Genomic DNA, 13,792 nt, shown 5'->3' with positions numbered 1-13,792 from the left:
TGAACTTTGAATTAAATCAATAAATCTGGAATTATAAGTTTTTCAAGTTGTGATCGTGAGACCATTGTTAGTTATTAGACAAACCCACTTGGTTCACAATTCAGGGAAAGAAGATCCGCTGTCTTGTTGGGACTCTATCATATGCATGTCCCATCCCCACAGAAATGTAGCTGCCTCTTAAATACCTCTGAAATGATATGACATGACTCACTCAGTTGTATCAATCCATGACAAAATCTAAGGAAGCAGATGAATCTGGACAGACCACTTGACATTGACTGAGGCACTGGAAATGACAATGGCAAACCTATCAACCCTTTAGAGTCTTCCTTTGTAACATCTGGGGGCTTGTGCCAAACTTGGGAGAGCTGTTCCACAGACTAGTTGAACAGTTACATGGTACAGTCATAATTGTGTGTCATACCACATATGAAGCACATGTCTCATTATGATGATGGCCATTCCTGGGTTTTGTTCCACCAACAAGACAGACCCACCAACAGTAGCAGGACAGTGATGTATAGAGGGGAGAGAATTGGTCAGGGAGTCTTCAGCATTAACTCCAGATGTCAGGAAATATCATTGCATCAGAGTGCACACACAGACACACAACATTATTTTCCCCCACTTGCTGATGAATCCTAGGTACTCTATGTTGAACATGCATTGCAAGTAGCCCTAAGGATGTGAAATCCATGTCTGTCACCAAGCGTAGCTTGAAAGCACCACTCCTGACTGTCCAAAAGAATGTTTCGTGAAACTTGGTCATTGGCTGTTGTCAAAGGAACCAATGAGAGGGAAAAATGTGACTTGAACTTGTGCTCACCAATCTAACTGTTGCAAATGCAACAGTCTGCTCTTGGCAGCAATAATGGGAGTGTACACTGTATAGTCCTTGTGAAAACGTAGGTACCTTTTATCCTGTTCTGTGGCACCACAACAACTGTCCCAGATGGAACAGATTTCAAATAGGCAAAACAAATTGAAAACTGAGTGTCTATGAGATGTGAAAGTTATCATAGCAGAATTATATTCAACCATAGTTTGTAAACCTTTGGCCTTGCACATTCTCCATTGTATCATTACCATAAGGCTGAGGAACAGTTCCTGGTTTAATGAAGAATGCAGGTGGGCATGCGAAACAGTGGAAGCAACATGATGGGGTAAAGCGATCCCACAACCAATGTATCAGATTTAGAACACAGAACAGTACAACATAGTACAGGCCATTCAGCCCACAATGTTGTGCTGAGCATTTATCTTAATTTAACATCAACCTCACCTACACAGCCCTCAATTTACTGCCGTCCATGTGCTTGTCCAGCAGTCGCTTAAATGTCCCTCATGTCTCTGACTCTGCTACCACCGCTGGCAGTGCATTCCACACACACATCACTCTCTACGTAAATAACCTACCTCTGACATCTCCCTATACCTTCCTCCAATCACCTTAAAATTATGACCCCTCTTGAGAGCCATTTCTACCCTGGGAAAGTCTCTGGCTATCTGTCTATGCCTCTCATTATGTTGTACACCTCTATCAAGTCACCTGTCTTTCTTCCTGCTTTCCAGTGTGAAAAGCCCTAGGTCACTCAACCTCTCTTCATAAGACAAGCCCTCCAATCCAGGCAGTAAATCTCCTCTGCACCCTCTCTGAAGCATCTGCATCCTTCCCATAATGAAAAGAATAGAACTGTACGCAATGTTCCAAATGTGGTCTAACTAGGGCTATGCAGAACTAGAGCAAAACCTTGTGGTTCTTAAACTCAATCCCCCTGTTAATGAAAGCCAAAACACCATATGCCGCCTTAATAACCCTATCAACTTGGGTGGCAACTTTGAGAGATCTATGTATGTGGACCCCAAGATCCCGCTGTTCTTCTACGCTGCCAAGAATCCTGTCTTTAACCCTGTATTCTGCATTCAAATTCAACCTTCAAAAATGAATCAGTTTGCATTTATCCAGGTTGAGCTCCATCTACCATTTAGTTCTCAGCTCAGCTCTGCATCCTGTAAATGTCTTGAGGCCTGCAACAGCCCCTGACATTATCTACACCACCGACCTTTGTGTCATCGGCAAACTTACTAACCCACCCTTCCACTACTTACATTTATAAAAACTACAAAGAGCAGAGGCCCAAGAACACATCTCTGCGGAACACTACTGGTCACCAACATCCAGGTGGAATATTTGTCATCCAGTACCACTCATTGTCTTCTTTTGGCCAGTCAATTCTGTATCCAGACAGCCAAATTTGCCTGTGTCCCATACCTCCTAACTTTTTGAATGAGCCTACTGCCTAACTCTGCAAAGCTGCCATATCGAGTTCTGATTAGAGGTGGGCATTTAAACAACAAATGGAAGGAGCAGACTTCACAAATCTACAGCCAGCATTACCAAATAGATGGTCCTCTTCCTAGGACCCAGCATCACAGTTACCAAATATAATTCACTCCAAGTGACAGCAATAATGGCTCAGGATACTGGGTATTGCAAAACTGTGGACCCTGATCACGTTCCAGCAATAGTGTTGAAGAGTTGTGCTCCAGAAATGAGTTTCTGGCCAAGCTATTCATGTACAGCTGTGTCGACAAATTTCCATGTATGGCCTGTGCACAAAATAAAATACAAATCTAATCTAACCAAGTAACACTGATCAGTCTTGAGTTGATCAGCAGCCAAGTAATGGAAGGAGTCGTTGACGCAGCTTTCGAGGGTGTTTGGCAAAGTAATAGTTTGTTCAGTGATGTTTAGTTTAGTTCTGCCAGAGCCGCATCTCCTGACCACGTAACAACCTTGATCAGACTTGTGCAAAAGAGCTGAATTCCAGAGATGGAGCAAGAACAACTGCCATTAACTTGAAGGCAATATTTGGCCATCTGTGGCATCAAGGAAACCCAAGCAAAATTGGAGTCAATGGGAGTTGGAAGAAAAGTCTTACAGCTAGTTCAAAGTAAAATGGTTGTGCTTGCTGAACGTCAATCGTGGCATATCACTACAGGAGTGAGTAAGGGTAGTGTCTGGTGCCTGAGTATCTTCCGCTGCTTCATTCATGACCTTTCTTTGCTCCAACTCCAATATATGTTCAGAAATGAAGATATTTGCACTGTGTGCAACACCATTCCCAACCTGCATATAGTGCAACGGACCATGTTCATTTTACAGCAAGACCCTGACAATGCCCTTGGGCTGATCATTGCAAGTTACAGTCCTACCATGTAAATTTCCGAGACTGACCATTTCCAATAAAATTACCATTGCTGAATTATACATTATTACCATTCTGGGCATTACCATTCACCAGACACTGAACCAGCCAAATAAATACTGTGGCTACAAGATCAGATCAAGTGCTAGGAATTCTGTGTCAACTAACTTAGCTTCGAACTCCTCCTAAATCTGGTCCATCATCTGAAAGGCACAAGTATGAAGTGCAGTGGCAAGTTCTCCACATGCCTGGATGGATGCAGCACCAGCAACGTTCAAGAAGCTTGACTCCATCCAGGGCAAACCAACCTGCTTGAATGGCATCCTACCCACTATCTTAAATATGAACTTCATTACCAATGCACAGTGACAGCAGTGTGTATTGTACAAAATTTACAGCTGCAACTCTCCAAGACTCCGTCAACAGTACTTTACAAATGGACAACAGATACATGAGATAATCCTTTGCAAGGTCCCCCGAAAACAACCCTATGTCCTGACTTGGAACTGTTATACTGTTCCTTCATGGTCATTGGGTCACAATCCTAAAACTCTATTTCTAACAGCACTGTTGGTCTATCTACAAGAAGCCTGTGATGGCCACATTCTCAAGGGCAACGAAGGATGGAGGATAAAAGGTGTCCTAGCTGATGATACCTACAATCCATGAACAAACAATGAAATAGAAACTTGTAAGCTAAAAAGAAATTCACAAAATGTTTGCTTGTTGCTGACTGAGCCAACATAGAAACGTAGTAATTAGGAGCAAGAGTTGATCATTTAGCCCTTTGGGGCATCCAACTGAACAGCCTGTTCCAGCTTTTCCCACATATCCTTTAGTCACTTCAGACTCAAGTGCTGTAACCACCTCCTTCATGAAATCATACAATGTTTTGGCCTCGACTGCTTTTGCTCATAGTGAATTCCTAGGCTCACCACACTTTGGGTGAAGAAATATCTTCTCATTTCAGTCCTGAACCCCTGGTTTTGGATACTCCACCACCACCAACTCAACCCCCCACCCCACCTCATCATTGGGAACATTATTCTTGCATCCATCCTGTCAAGTCCTGTTCGAATCTAGTAAATTTTTTGTAAGATTGCCCTTCATCCCTCTGAACTCCAGTGAGTATAACCCAAACCCATTCAATGCTCCTCAAGCATCAGTCCACCCGTCTCCCTCTCTCACAAGAACATTCTTCCTGTGATAAGGAGACCAAAATTGTGCACACTATTCCAGGTGTGGCCTTAATAAGGCACTGTATAATTGCAGCAAGAATATCCCTGCTCATGTACTCAAATCCTCTTGCTATGAAGGCCAGCAAAGCATTTGCTGCCTTGACTGTCTGCTGTACCTTATCTTCAGTGATTGGTGTATGAGGACATAGGTCTCATTGCACATTTCCACCCTCTAAATTCATTGCCATTCAGATAATCTGTCTTCCTGTTTTCACTTCCAAATCCAAATTTATCCACATTATCCAGCATGGATTTGTCCACTCACCCAGCTTGTCCAAATCTCAGTGAAGTACCTCTGCATCATTCTTACAGCTCACTCCTCTACCCAGTTTTGTGTCATCTGCAAATTTGGCATTATTGTACTCAGTTTCCTCACCCAAATCATTAATATATATGTGAACAGCTCGAGTCCGAGCTCTGATCCCTGTGGTTTCCCACTAGTCACTGCCTGCCTTTTGGAAAAAGACTTGTTTAATTCCTAATGTTTGTTTATTATCTGCCAGCCAGTTTTCTGTCAATCTTGAAATACTACTCCCAGTCCCATGTGCTTATCTCTTACGTAGGACTTTGTTGAAAGCCTTCTGAAAGTCTAGATAAATCACATCCACTAACTCCCACACGTCACCTCTACAAGCTACATGCTTGAAGAATTCCAACAGTTTTGTCAAGCATGATTGCCCTTCAGTAAATCTATGCTACTCTATCTGATCATTCCATTTTTTTCCAAGTGCTCTGCTATTAAATTTTATATAAAATGGACTCTAGTGTTCTCCTCCCATTGACAGCAGCCTTTACCATCAATAATTCGAGTTTTCTTGCTGCCTCCCAAAGAGGGAGGCATATTAGCTATCCTCCAATCTGTAGGAACTGTTCCAGAAAGTATAGAGTCTTTGAAGGTGGACACCAATACATCCATCATTTCTCGGGCTACTTCCTAAAGTACTCTGGTATGCAGATTATCAGACCCTGAGGATTTATTGACCTGCAGTCTATTAATTTCTCCATCCCCAATTTCCCAACTCAAATAGATTTCCTTCAGTTTTTCCCTCTCCCCAAAACCTGTATTTCCCAATATTTCTGATATGTTTCTCAGCCCTCCCTCAGTGCACTTGAGCAGGTTGTGGCAAGCTGCCTCCTTTAACTGCTGCAATCCATTGACATTGAGACCAGTCTCTTGTGACCTGTCCTGTCCTGCTAACCAAGCCTCCCCAGGTCTGTAGGCTAATTTAAAAGATTTATTCATTTCACTTGTATCTGGTAGGTATTTCGAGGTTGATAATATCTGTGACAGGCAAATGTTACTTGAAGTGAGTGTTATTTGACAACAACATTACTCGGCTTGAAGTGCGGGAGTGTGTTTGTAATTGATATTTAATATTCTCTGGTGCTATTTGAAGTGATGACTGTCAACTGTAACTTTTAAAAATAATGTGTTCTGTGTGTAGCAGAAGTATTTTGACCTCTAAAGATTTGGGATACGGAGTGGGAGAGAGAACATGCTGGTGAGGGCAGTTAGATAAATAAAATTAGAAAGTTAATTATAAGTTGAGTTAGGCATGCATCTTGCATTCATTTTGTCAATCATGCCTTTAAAATACTTCATATTGTATTTCTGTGCTTGTTTGTGAGCCTGCAATGTTAGCTTAAACATTTAGGTTTTTATGTTTGGCATGTTTTGTACTTGAATTTTTACAATTTTTGAGCATCATTGCATTGGTCTTGTTAGGTCTGTTAATGTGTTAAGAGCTGCAGTTGTAGATTTTTCTGTTGGTCTTGATCTTGTGATCTTTGTGTTCTCGGGGAGTGCAGTTCTGATTCCAACCAATTATTGACTAAAAACAATGTCGTTATGTTGACAATGCATCTTTTGCTAATTAAATCTCTGCCCTCTGGTTCTCTATCCTTCCTCCAATGGGAATAATTTTTCCCTATGTACTCCATCTAGACCTTAGTTTTGAATATCTTGATTAAATCTTCCTTCAACCTTCCCATCTCCAAGGAAACCAGTCTCAACCTCACTAATTAGAGAGAGAGTCATAAAGTGCAGAAGAGACCTTTTGGCCAATCCATTCTGTGCTGGCTCATCTACACTAGTCTCACATTTCAGCACCTGGCCCAAAGCCATGAAAGTTATAATGTTTTCATTGCTTATCCCATCTACTTTTTGAAGGTGGCGGTCTCCTGCCTCTAACCTATTCCCAGGCAGTCCAGTCCAGATTCCCCCAACTCTCTGGTTGAAAAAAGGTTTCCTCTGAACCACTGAGTTTCTCTTTAAAATTGCCCCCTTCAACTAAGGGGAACAGCTACTTGCTGTCCTCCTTGTCCTGGGTACCTCCTTAGCATTCTCTGCTCCAAAGAAAACAACCTGAGCCTCTTTCATAGCTGAAGTAGTTCAATCCCAGCAACATCCAGTGCATCCCCATTACGCTTAATATCTACCACCCGCCCCTCAAATTTTCACTAATATCCTTTATATGACGAACAGAAAGGGCCCAGCACTGATTCTTGTGATACGCAACTGAACAACACCAGCCTCCAGTCATACAAGCAACCACATCCTCTGTCTCCTACCACTCAGTCAATTTGGATCCATAGTGCCAAGTTACCCTGACCTTGGTTACTGAATTGAATCATTCTTGGAACTATTCTTTTTCTTTTCTGTCTCTTTTTAGATTTTTTTCTAAAGTGTAGTGCTCAGACTGGGTATAAACACAACTTATTTGCTTGTATTCTACAAATGTATTGTTTAAACCCAGTATGGCTTTTACTTTGTTAACTACTCTCTCAACCTGTTGTGCCATCGTCAATGATTGATACATTTCACCACTTAGCTTCCTCTGGTCCTGCTCACTCCTTTTAGAATTGCACTTTTTAAAAATGTTGTCTCCATGTTCTTCCTACCAGAAGTAATTACTTGTACTCCTCTGCATCAAAATTCACCTATCTGTTGGTCTAATCCTCCAAACTACGATATCCCTGAAATTCCATTTCAAAGTTTCCCTGCCCATCACCATCCTTCCCCTCCTTAAACATTCACCACTGACCAAACCTTTGGTCAGACTTCCTAATATCTCCTTTTATTTGGTTTCCTCATTTTGTCTGATGTTATCACTGCTGTGGAGCAATATGTCACTGGTGCAATATTGTTTTGAAAACTAACTTCAACTCTATTCATTTTAAAATAGTGATGGAAAAGGATAGACCAGATCTAAAAGTTGAAATTCTAAATTGGAGAAAGGCCAATTTTGACGGCATTAGGCAAGAACTTTCGAAAGCTGATAACAAGATTCCACAGAAAGTATATTCCTGTCAGGGTGAAAGGGAAGGCTGGTAGGTATAGGGAATGCTGGATGACTAAAGAAATTGAGCGTTTGGTTAAGAAAAAGAAGGAAACAGATGCCAGGTATAAACAGGATAGATCAAGTGAATCCTTAGAAGAGTATAAAGAAAGTAGGAGTATACTTAAGAGGGAAATCAGGAGGGCAAAACGGGGACATGAATAGCTTTGGCAAATAAAATTAAGGAGAATCTAAAGGGTTTTTACAAATATATTCAGGAGAAAAGGATAACTAGGGAGAGAATAGGACCCATCAAAGATCAGCAAGGCGGCCTTTGTGTGGAGCCACAGAAAATGGGGGAGATACTAAATGAATATTTTGCATCAGTATTTACTGTGGAAAAGGATATGGAAGATATAGACTGTAGGGAAATAGATGGTGACATCTTGCAAAATGTCCAGTGCTGGATGTCTTGAAACGGTTAAAAGTGGTAAATCCCCAGGACCTGATCAAGTGTACCCGAGAACTCTGTGGGAAGCTAGAGAAGTGATTGCTGGGCCTCTTGCTGAGATATTTGTATAATCGATAATCACAAATGAGGTGCTGGAAGACTGGAGGTTGGTAAACTTGGTGCCATTGATTAAGAAGGGCGGTAAAGACAAGCCAGGGAACTATAGACCGGTGAACTATCTGACCTCAGTGGTGGACAAGTTGTTGGAGGGAATCCTGAGGGACAGGATGTATGTGTATTTGGAAAGGCAAAGGCTGATTCGGGATAGTCAACATGGCTTTGTGCGTGGGAAATCATGTCTCACAAACTTGATTGAGTTTTTTGAAGAAGTAACAATGAAGATTGATGAGGGCAGAGCAGTAGATGTGACCTATATGGACTTCAGTAAGGCGTTTGACAAGGTCCCCCATGGGAGACTGATTAGCAAGGTTAGATCTCTCAGAATACAGGGAGAACTAGCCATTTGGATACAGAACTAGCTCAAAGGTAGAAGACAGAGGGTGATGGTGGAGGGTTGTTTTTCAGACTGGAGGCCTGTGACCAGTGGAGTGCCACAGGGATCGGTGCTTTGCCCTCTACTTTTTGTCATTTACATAAATGATTTGGATGCGAACATAAGAGGTACAGTTAGTAAGTTTGCAGATGACACCAAAATTGGAGGTGTAGTGGACAGTGAAGAGGGTTACCTCTGATTACAACATGATCGGACAACAGATGGGCCAATGGGCTGAGAAGTGGCAGATGGAGTTTAATTCAGATAAATGCGAGGTGCTGCATTTTGGGAAAGTAAATCTTAGCAGGAATTATACACTCAATGTAAGGTCCTAGAGAGTGTTGCTGAACAAAGACCTTGGAGTGCAGGTTCAGAACTCCTTGAAAGTGGAGTTGCAGGTAGATAGGATAGTGAAGGCGGTGTTTGGTATGCTTTCCTTTATTGGTCAGAGTATTGAGTACAGGAGTTGGGAGGTCATGTTGCGGCTGTACAGGACATTGGTTAGGCCACTGTTGGAATATTGCGTGCAATTCTGGTCTCCTTCCTATCGGAAAGATGTTGTGAAACTTGAAAGTGTTCAGAAAAGATGTACAAGGATGTTGCTGGGGTTGGAGGATCTGAGCTGCAGAGAGAGGCTGAACAGGCTGGGGCTGTTTTCCCTGGAGTGGCGAAGGCTGAGGGGTGACCTTATAGAGGTTTGCAAAATTATGAGGGGCATGGATATGATAAATAGGCAGTCTTTTCCCTGGGGTCGGGGAGTCCAGAACTAGAGGGCATAGGTTTGGGGTGAGAGGGGAAAGATATAAAAGAGACCTAAGGGGCAACATTTTCACACACAGGGTGGTACGTGTATGGAATGAGCTGCCAGGGGATGTGGTGGAGGCTGGTACAATTGCAACATTTAAGAGGCATTTGAATTGGTATATGAATAGAAAGGGTTTGTAGGGATATGGGCCGGGTGCTGGCAGGTGGGACTAGATTGGGTTGGGATATCTGGTTGGCATGGGCGGGTTGGACTGAAGGGTCTGTTTCCATGCTGTCCATCTCTATGACTTGCCCAAAGCTTCCACCTGGTATGCAGCATTAAAGGCTGTCTCAAAGTCACTCCTCGCTCTCCAGCAGAGGTTTACCATTGGTAGCTAGGTCCAGTCAAAACTTAGAGTCCTTCAATTCTCATTGCACTTTAAGTTTTTCTGGATGCCATTAACACCAGCAAGATCCACCTCAAAAAGTTCCACACTCCTTCGAGTAATGATGGTCCTGATAGCCCTATTTGGATGGACATGGTATGCTGAGATCTGGGAAAAGGCAGGAGATTGGCACTAGGTAATAAAGTCAGAATGGGTGTGATGGGTCAAATAACCACTTTGTGCTGTGACAATTCTGTGATTCTTTGAAACCAGAATTCTAAAGATTCCCATAGTTAAGTGGTTACATTGACTCTTGGAAAACAGTCTTTCTAATGTAGAGCTCCTATGTATTCTGTACAGAATAGAAAAAGCCTGTTCCTGGGAGAATTACAGTTCTCTTCAATTGCAATTGCAAGTCTGTTTCCCAACAGCAGCAGTTTGTCTGCATCTTTCCTCTGTTCTGAGAGAGATGCAAATCACACCTCAAGTGGTTTTATTTTACTTTCAATATATCCACAACCCCCCCTCAAAAAACAACCAAGGCCAACATAATGTGATACAGGCAATCCTCCAGACTGAGGAATTTACCAAGAATTCACCACTCTTTTTGCAAAGCTGTCTGTTTCTCTTTGATTCAAAGGAATATTTTGAAATAGAATTGTCCAATGATGTTGTATTTGTGACACTTGACAGTACACCTCTGTGAAGAACCTGAGCTGTTTTCCTAAGTTCAGGGGCACTATTTAAATGCATGGCTGTACAGGAGGAAAGATCAACACAGTTTTTTTTATTAAAGGCTAAGGGATGAATTAATCAAATCTTTAAAATATGAAAGATTTTGATTAATATTTATCACTTTCTGATGGACTGCAGAGTCACCTTTGTATCTGTCACTTGATATCTGGTCTTTTGAGATTTTATTTGTTTAATTTTACTTTATCCTATTACTTGATGTGCCTTGTTTGGCTTCAGGACTATTTTTATTTAAGTGGAAATGTCCTTTTCCTGCTTATGATTGACCTCATTGGAAGCATGCTTACGTAGTTGTGTAAAATACTCTCTGACAAATCTAAGAGGGGCAGTGCCAAAAAGTTTGACTGAAGGAGGGAATGACGGTGTGAAGATTCTAAATATAACCGTTGGTTACATATTGACGGTGCGATGGATAGTGAAGAGTGCTGTGTTTCATAACTAAAGCAGTGGGTATCAAACTCATGACACATTTGCAGCTCTAAGTAAATTTTCAGTCTGAAAAATCCAGCAAAGGAATGGCTCTTTGCCATTTGGTACTTGGTAACTTGAGTGCTTGTTTGAGCCTGCTTGTTTTTTTTCTTTGCAGTGTGAATGTCATTCTTGGGACAAACAATGTACTAAAGTGTGACACTTCAGAATTTTGATTTCTTTAAAAGGAATATAGATATGGTTTTTTGCTGAGTGCAGGCTGTAGGACCATAAGTGCCCCAAATCTCTTTATGTTGCAGCTTTTCTTCCATTTAAATAATAGTCTATTCTCTTGTTCTCCCTTCTAAATTGAACATGTAAAACTCAGAACAACTTTTGAAAAGCTTACCATTTATTTGTTTGGAAAATTGACCCCAAATCTCAGTTTTTGTTCAATCAATCTCAAATTTGCTTACTTGGCTTATCTACCAAAAAGCGCACCACCTCAGCTTGTGAGTGAAGCATGATTAGAGTTGCTAGAGTTGTGGTGTTTATGTGGCAGTGCAAGACCACTGTCTTCTGAGGAGAGATGAAAGTAGTAAGATTTAATTTTTTTTCAGAAAGATCAAATATGTAAATTTGCAGTAAACCAGGATAGTACAGTCGGTATTTGGGTGAATCTTCAAAAGCCTTTGGATAAGATATTACATAGCATGACTCGAGTTTGAAGCAAATGGAGTCAGGAAATGCTTAACAAAATGGATTTAAAAAACTCTACATGTAGCAACGCAGTATGGCTGAAGGTAGAACATGATGTTCCACAGGAGTTGCTGATGTGTCCAACTACTGATTCATGAATTACTACATTAACAATTTGGTGTTGAGAATCGCAACAGTTTCAAAATTGAGAACACTAAATTGAACAGATAATTAACACAAATTAATATAACAAAATTGGAATGGCATCAATAATTTTGTAGAATGAATGGATTAATTTCAGGAAAGACATAGGGAAATGGTATGTTTTATTAGGAGGAGTAATGAGTTCAAATATTGTTTGGAAATCGAAGAGGGGCAGCACACCAAAGTATAAATTAGTACTAAACTGGTTGACAGAATAATTTAAAAATAATAAACATGAAAATGATAAGCATGCAAATCCATTGCTGGAACAGCTGTTTTGAAGCTGTGTTCTGCAAAAAAGGTGGGAGTTACTTAATAGGGATTTTTAAAATTCCTCATGGGTTTGACACCTTGTTTAAAAAGCAGCTCTCTTGTATGTATGGGGAGGGGTGGGAGGCAGTTGCAGAAGATAGAACAAGAGCCTTCGAACAACTAAAGGGGCATTTAAATAGGCTTAGTGTTAATATAATGCAACAAGGAAAGGAAGGCTTTTGCTTCTCTTTACTGATCAGGTTGGCAGAAGCAAGTATGGATCATTTCGCACCAGCCAGTTGTGTTGAATGCCTTGCTACTTGTGTTATGGATTCGGTATAAAAGAAATCCTAGGTTCAAAGTGTGACTCAGCACTGAACTTGCAAAGTAACCTCAAGAGGTCTGTACTTTTTCTGTTTCAGCCAAATATGTAGACTCGAAGCTTCGAGCTGGCAATAAAGAAGCTACAGATGAAGAACTTGAGAAGATGCTGGACAAAATTATGATAATATTTAGGTTCATTTATGGTATGTGTGAAATTGCTATTAATTTATGGAATAACATGGATTTTAAATATTACTACACTTCTATCACTGTTGTGTAAAGCTAAAGGTCAGCACTCAAGAGTTCTTCAGAACAGAACTTTCTTGACCATAGCTAATATCAGCTATAATAATTGCTTTTTCTGCCAGCAAGTACTGACGAGTGTGTGGTGATTAGTAACTTGATTGAGGTATCAGCGGATGATTGCTGTGAAATTAGAACCATAAGAAAGATACGATGCACAGAGGTCATTCAAGATTAGAATGGTGCTCGAAATGCACAGCAGGTCAAGCAGCATCTAAGGAGAAGGAAAATCGATGTTTTGGGCAAAAGCCCTTCATCAGGAATGAGGCAGGGAGCCTCTGGGGTGGAGAGATAAATGGGAGGAGGTGGGGCTGGGGAGAAGGTAGTAAAGAGTGCAATAGGGGGATGGAGTTGGGGAAGAAGGTGATAGGTGGGAAGGAAGATTGGCAGGTAGGACAGTTCGGCAAGCACTGAGGAAGCAGATGTGGCTCTGGTAGCGAGTCTGTTTCAGGACATGGTTGAAGAGCTTCAGGGTAGAGGAGATGACCTGGGGGTTGCAGTGAGCAGGAGACTCACTGAGATCTTTGAGGGGAAACCAGTGTTTCCTGTCAATTCTGTCCAAATCCTTCACCATTTTGTATGACTCAATTAAGTTACACTCAGCCTTCTCTGTTCTAAGGAAAAGTGATACCGAGCAAGGAATCAGATTTCTTCAAGAGGAAAGAAAACTGGTAAACACATGAGAGGAATAGGTTTCATCTAAAATATTCTTCTTTTGTGTTGCAAATTACATGCAAATGGTAATTGGGTGGCACAGTGGTTAGCACTGCTGCCTCACAGCGCCAGAGACCTGGGTTCAATTCCCGCCTCAGGCGACTGACTGTGTGGAGTTTGCACATTCTCCCCGTGTCTGCGTGGGTTTCCTCCGGGTGCTCCGGTTTCCTCCCACAGTCCAAAGATGTGCAGGGCAGGTGAATTGGGCATGCTAAATTGTCCGTAGTGTTAGGTAAGGGGTAGATGTAGGGGTATGGTGGGTTGCGCTTCGGCGGG

The 13,792-nt window shown here is 41.6% G+C and overlaps 1 protein-coding gene across 1 annotated transcript in view; it reads left to right on the top strand.

Annotated features, from left to right (window-relative positions):
• cul4b (cullin 4B) overlaps positions 1-13,792 on the top strand; it is an 84,384-nt gene that overhangs the window by 47,898 nt on the left and 22,694 nt on the right. Inside the window, exon 12 of the mRNA XM_072595245.1 lies at positions 12,598-12,702. Coding sequence (XP_072451346.1) covers positions 12,598-12,702 — 105 coding nt within the window. The remainder of the gene's footprint in view (positions 1-12,597; positions 12,703-13,792) is intronic.

The sequence above is a fragment of the Chiloscyllium punctatum genome, chromosome 25, assembly GCF_047496795.1.
Source record: "Chiloscyllium punctatum isolate Juve2018m chromosome 25, sChiPun1.3, whole genome shotgun sequence".
NCBI classification, from domain to species: domain Eukaryota; kingdom Metazoa; phylum Chordata; class Chondrichthyes; order Orectolobiformes; family Hemiscylliidae; genus Chiloscyllium; species Chiloscyllium punctatum.
Note: the sequence above shows the minus strand (reverse complement) of the source record. Positions and strands in the feature narration are given on the sequence as shown.